Below are 6,290 nucleotides of genomic sequence, written 5' to 3'. Positions count from 1 at the left end.
AAGTCTTTCACATTTTATCCTTACTGAAATGGATCCCATTACAAAACACCTGGAGGATGATCTTATTTTAAAATATATATTTATGTATAAAAAGACAAATCAAGGCATTGCATTATTGCCTCCTACACCAGAGAGCTCAAACAGCAGGTATCAGAGTCACTCTCACGTGGTGTTTTGGCACGATATACAGTAGGTTGTGAGTTTTTTTTAAGAGAAAAAAAAAACAATATAAGAGACATCAGTCCTGTTTCTTGCTCCCATGGAACAGGTTGTGCAAGTGTCAGACACTGGTGATACAGATGTGATCCAGCCACGTCTCACCCCAGTCCCTTTGCAAGTTGTGAACTATTAAATTCAGGACATGAGTACAAAATTGTGCAAGGAAGAAACAAGTAGGGTTAGACTAATTGGCCACCACCTCTGATGGAGCAGTGAAACATGGCAGAGTGTGACACCCCATCCTCTGGCCACTCAGCTGTAGGGTCAGCCACGATAAGGAACTGAAAGAAAAAAAGCTGCAGTCTAGGGGCAGTACAGTCCCAGTACATTACCATCTTCACAAGGGAGATGGGAGCCTTGCCCAGCAAACACCAAGCCTCCTGGCTTAAGGCATGGGTTGAGAAGCAGCCCCACGAGTTTGTCTCCCTACAACTTGCCTTTGTGATGGAATACCCAGCACCCAAAAGCTCTGCCAGCCTGGCCCTGTCACGGTGGGCGGCGGTACAGTGCGTGAGGTAACGTAGCGTTCCCCCGGCAGTCCACGTACTGGTAGTCTTCAAAAGCCACCTGCTCCGAGTGACACAGGTACGTGCAGGTCAGGGTACCCCTGCAAGGCAAAAGCAGAGCCACACTTGTGATTGCCCCAGGTAAGACTTCTCATAATGCACAGGTCCTGTGGTGAGCTTCCACTGCTGTCCTCTCCTGTCCCAATGACACAGCCCCAGAACACAGCAGTTGAGATATCCCCAGCTCAATTTCACACGGTGGAGTGGAAAAGCATCTTTCAGATGGCATTAGTTTAAAGAGCTGCCTCAGGCAATGGAATACACAGAAGAGCCTGCTTTCTCCCGTCTTACTCTCAGCACCTGCTGCTAGAACATTTGGGGTCAGACACCCAGAGTCCAGGCTGATCCCCAACAGCACCAGGAAAGCAGGCATAATCAAACTAGTAATTAACTTCCAGCTCTGGGATGAAGAGCTACTTCACAGCTACAATTAGTATTATGGACAGAAGTCTGCCAGGCCTGCTTGCCGTATAACAAAAGCTCAAGCTGTCACTGTTGCTTACATGAAGCCTGAATCCCAGGAACTTCTCAGCACCAGTGGCTTTGGAGAATTATCCCCCCCACACACCTCAGGACACCCATCTAGGTAACAGCGTATTTGCACTGAAGGCAGTTCTGGTCTTAAAGAGCACTGACAGGCTGACCTTCTTCCGAAGGGTGTCCAAGAAAGAAATGCGGTTCACATGAATGTTAGTTATAGCTCTGAACCAGGCAACACTTACTGTAGGTGTAGCAGAACATTGTGAACTCTGACTTTTGTCCAGGTGCAAATGTTACTGCAAGAGAAAACAGAATTAATTTCACAGGAGCTGCCTGCACCACGCATGTCCTGTCCTCAGTCATTCCACTGTTTCTCTGCTTCTCTAAAAACATCTCTGTGAATTATTCTAACAACTATGCAGTCAAAATTCTTTGAGAACAGCTCTTTCTACAACAGTAGAAGATGTTTTTTTTGCCAGTATAACACAACTGAGGATTTAGTAAGCACAGGTCTTGTATATATGCAATGCAAAGCCTGCCTGCACAGAAGCTTTGGTTACCAGGAACTCTGCATAATTTGCTGGTTACTTGCAGAGAACTGCAGTTTGCATAAGGTACAATTCCTTTAGCTTCTCACAAATGAGAGGTTAGAAGTTTACAGCCTAGACATTGAACTGATACCATCGCCTCCTCATCAGAACATATGGAAAACAACACTGTTGAGCCAACACTAAGCAGAGAATAGAAAACAAGCTTAAAATTAATGTGCCAAACTTTTATCCGGATCGACTCCACGCAATAAACTGAAAAGAACGTACTCACTTCACTGCAGACAGGACCAGTGCAGGAAATCTAGTCATAGAATGCCTACAAGCACTAGGGTTACTTAGTAATCAAAGGAAGAAGTCTTTATGAATTACTCACTAAGTGTTGTCATCCGATATAATACTGGCCACCATGTAATAGATCTGAAGAGAGCAAGAAACAAGAACTAGAGTTACATTTGCATACAACTGAAAAACTAAAAATAGCCAGAGTTGGACTGTCGTTAGGTGTCTTAAACTACATTTCAAGCCTAATTCAATGCAATTATTAACAGTATGTAAAAAAATAATCAGAAATTCAGTCCAAAAAGACCTTAAGAGGGCCGTCTAGGCCATACACATGACGTTCACAGTAAGGATGGATCAGTTGCACTCAAAGTGCTCCCTCCAGAGTCTAGTCTAAGACAAATATGCCCTGCCAGAAGTTGGTATGGCTTCAAACCCAGCAACAGGTACATTCTTAGATCACAGGAGTGGGTCAAGTGTGCAAAAAGGACCTCCCTGCCTAGGGCATCCAGATTAGTTTAGAAGGAAATGCAAGAAACACCAGAGCTTACCTGGCCGCTCTGCAAAGGGCTGACGTTCAGCAGGGTTTTCACATTGGTCTTCCCTACTACCAGGGACTGGTGCAAAACCTCTATGTCTAGTTGCACAGCAGTCACCAGGTAGAAGTTGCTATTAGTTATATTCAGCACATTCTGAGGAAAGAAAGACAAAAACCACCCTGTAGCAGGGCCACGGGCTATTGTTGCCAAGTAGCTTCAAATGTGTTCCTGTTATGGTCTTACAGCAGCAGCACAAAATATACTCCTGATATTGCTTCCAAGCAGCCTGAGATTAAACTGAAATGGCAGGAATGACAAGACTGACATCAGCCAGCCATCGGCTAGCCAGCCTACACGGAGTGGCACAGGAGATAAGCAGGGAGCCCTAAAAATCTGCTTGATTGAGAGCTGAGCGAGCACTTACTGTCATGTTGAGGTATATACTGGTGGTATTGACATCAAAACCAATGGAGGAGGCATTCAGCCCTGCAGGCAGCACAGTAATGGAGCGAGGAAACAGGAAGAAGATACTGAGAGATGTCATCAGCAGGCAGATTGTCACAGCAAGACATACGTAGAGTTTCCTGCAAAATACCACCAAGGCCACAGTCACTCATGGTTTGTCACCCTTGTCACAAGCACCTGCAGCCCTGCTCCAGCTGAAAGCCAGGGGACAAAAGGAATACCAGAAAACAGAGCTATTTGCCAGCTCCCAAACCACAGCAGAAGCAGGATAAGAGTCCCACACAGCGGCATGCTGAATTAGAGCAGAGATCACTGGAGATCCCCAACAACTGGGCATTTCCTCCCCCACAGAAGACTGTCCAACACCTACTGCTGAAGACATTGTGGACACCAAACTTACCGCAAGCCAGAGCACAAACAGCAAAACACCCACAAGACTGATGCTTCCCTCTGCACACAGAACAAACATTCAAAAGACGAGAAAAATAATTCATTTAGTAGGACTTACGTTCGTCTGGGCTTCAGCCTCTGGTCACCATATGGAATCAGTGCCACCAGCTGCTCCTCTTGCTCTGAAAGAGGCAGCGGCAGATCAGAGACCACACAAGTGAATAAAGCAAACTGCATTGCAGTTTAATGTCTGCCCATGCTTACAGGTCCAATTTAGAAGGCAAGTGTGAGGTAATTAAGAGTTAAGCTTGGGCATTCCCAGCTTGGAACTGAAACAACTCCTCAGGAGCTCCTTAACAGGCTTCAAATAATTCTCTAAAAGCAGCACTATCTGCTTTCCCACCCCATTCTCCCCTAGCAGGGGCACCCATGGAAGTCACTGATGAACCAGAGATGAAATGGTTCAGCCAAGGTCTTTAGGCAAAGAGCCACATTCCTACCTCAGAAGTCTCTAAAAACACAGAGGCAGCGTGCAGAAGAATTACATACCCCTGGGGATCCTTCCTGTTCCCTGGCATGTTGGGCAATTGACATAGCTTCGACGTAAGATGCCTGCACCAAGCATGCCGGGTGTAGCAGAATCTCCTCCGTTGATGCTCGCATAATTGGCGATTTCATCTTCAGCATCCAGTTGCCCAGGTAAGATCAGCTTCCCTTCACTCTCCTTTTGGGCAGATGTTTTCCAGAACTGTGAAATTTTTCCACCCATGGCTGAAGGAAGAATTCTGTGTCCAACACGAAGAAATGCATTAAGAACATTGCCTGGGTAAATCAATCTACAAGAGCAGCACCGTCAGTGTTTACAGTAGGAGATCACGAGTATCACACCATTTACATTTGCTAAGTTTCCTAAAGCACAGCTCTGAAGTTGCTTTAAAAGATGAGTGACTCTATATTTTAAATATTCAATCTCCTAGATATTAAATCTCCTAGACACTCTAGTTGCAGGAAAAAGTCTGAGGATGCCACTTACAAACATGCCAGATTCTTCACCTCATGGTATTTGGTAAAAAGAGTGGAATGCTGACTCAAAGCACGTGAACATTTTAAGATAACAACGTCGCTCAGAAGTACAACTCTCAAATTCTTGCCTAGTCTTTACTCACGTGTATCCCCTTGGCAGTCCTAATCTAGCCTAAGTAAAATCAAATAGTGCTCAATGTAAAAACATAAACTATCTTTAGATTCCGTAGCCTTACGTTATCTCTAAAAGTTAAAGTGGCAGCTGAACTCATTTTCCCAGGCTTCTGATAGTTAAATTCTCAGCTCCTAGTAATCCTCTCAACAGCATTAACGATACCAAGCAGAGAAAACGATGCATCTTCATCACAAAAGGCATCACTTGAACCCAGTTTGCTACTGGTGACAGTCTTTGCTGTAGGCAGTATGGTTTCATCGACTCAGAGGTAGGATGCTTTGCTTTGATACCAGCAGCATCTACATTTACCCAGATGATAGAGAGGCTTTGAGTGAATAACCCCTCAGGGCTCTATTACAAAACATACCAGGGAGGAAACAACACCACCTGCTAGTGCAGAACCACCATGAGAGTCAAAGTGCATAGAATCACAGGGGATTTATCGCTCAGCCCAGAAACCAGAGCATATCTGAGAGCTGATTCCAGGGGCAGCTGTTCCTTTCAGAGCTGACAAGGGAAGAATCAGGATCTCATTTATCCAGGGGCAGGACATGGCTGCAGCCCTGCAGAGCCACAGAGGAACCTTCCGCAGCCTTGAATCCCCTGGACTCGAGGAGGTTCTGCAAGACAGATAACAGTGTGCTGCAAGGGGGTGGGGAACACTGAGTAAAAGAGAAGGATGAGGACACCTGAAGGATTTGGGCTTCCCTAACACAGAAAGAAAAAGGGCCCCGTTACCATAGGGACTGCGTTACAATCTCAGCAGTCTCTTGAACGCCCCAGGAAGCAAAGCTGCAGCTTCTCTAATCTCTCAGTTAATGTTTACCAGCTTTTTCCGAAACAAGCAGTGAGGAGGAGAAGTAACAGATTCTTCACGCAGCTGGGACAAACAACCACGGAAGCTGGGAAAAGACTCACTTGTGTGTCCAAGTGCAAGCTGCAAGCAGGTGAAGTTCACCTCAATCAGGTACTGCCCCCAGGCAGTCCTTTGGGTCTGCTCTAACCCACACACCCTGCCCCACACACCACTATCCTCAGGGACAGTCCTGAGGTCTGTCAGGGGAAGTGGAAGGTAACCAACAGAGGTAAGCTTTGATAGGGATCAGGTCCCCTCACCTTGAACCACCACGGGGGCGCAACGAGCTCCTGCAGGCCCGACTGCCCCTGCGCCATGGCCAGCCCCAGCCCCACTGTTCTGAGGGGGCTTCTCTGGGCCCAGCCCCACACTCCCCCAGCAGCAGCCCCAAGCCCCCAGTAGCCCTGCCGGAGGCCACCAGGGGCTGGAGCTGCTTGGGGTCCCTTCCAGCCACCCCGCTTACCGGTCGCCCACCACGGGTGGCTGCTGAGCCCAGAGAAGCGGAACCGAAAGCAACGCGGGGCGGGCTGCGATCCTCCCCGGAAGGGAAGCGGGGGCAGCCGCCCAGCTGGGGCCCTGGTGCTGCTACGGGGGAGTGAGCAGCTGGGACAGCCCTGGATGCCCACAGCCCAGACCGAGAGCTCCATCCAGAGCTGCTGCTTGTGAAAAGCCCCATGAGAGCCAGCCAAATAAAGAGCTTTATTGTCAGCAGAGAGAAGAAAGAGGAGGTTTTCTGCCCTCTTCCCC

General features: G+C 47.5%; 1 protein-coding gene across 4 annotated transcripts; it reads right to left on the bottom strand.

Annotated features, from left to right (window-relative positions):
- Positions 1–62: 62 nt before the first annotated feature.
- Positions 63–6,169, bottom strand: TMEM106A (transmembrane protein 106A). 4 transcript variants are annotated; one of them, XM_068660852.1, is made up of 9 exons: positions 6,007–6,169; positions 4,039–4,274; positions 3,608–3,671; positions 3,059–3,218; positions 2,647–2,787; positions 2,190–2,233; positions 1,508–1,561; positions 657–826; positions 63–500 (listed from the first exon to the last, which is right to left on the bottom strand). In XM_068660852.1, exons 2-8 carry the CDS (start codon positions 4,256–4,258, stop codon positions 706–708), a joined length of 804 nt encoding a protein of 267 aa, XP_068516953.1. In that variant the 5' UTR covers positions 4,259–4,274; positions 6,007–6,169; the 3' UTR covers positions 63–500; positions 657–705. The 4 variants fall into 4 exon arrangements, with proteins under 4 accessions (XP_068516953.1, XP_068516950.1, XP_068516951.1 ...); XM_068660849.1 differs by having other exon boundaries at positions 63–826; positions 6,007–6,164; XM_068660850.1 differs by lacking the exon at positions 6,007–6,169 and adding an exon at positions 5,804–5,991 and having other exon boundaries at positions 63–826.
- Between the last annotated feature and the right edge of the window lie 121 nt (positions 6,170–6,290).

This window comes from Anas acuta, chromosome 25 (genome assembly GCF_963932015.1).
Source record: "Anas acuta chromosome 25, bAnaAcu1.1, whole genome shotgun sequence".
In the NCBI taxonomy this organism is placed as follows: domain Eukaryota; kingdom Metazoa; phylum Chordata; class Aves; order Anseriformes; family Anatidae; genus Anas; species Anas acuta.
This window is presented reverse-complemented; position numbering and strand designations above follow the sequence as displayed.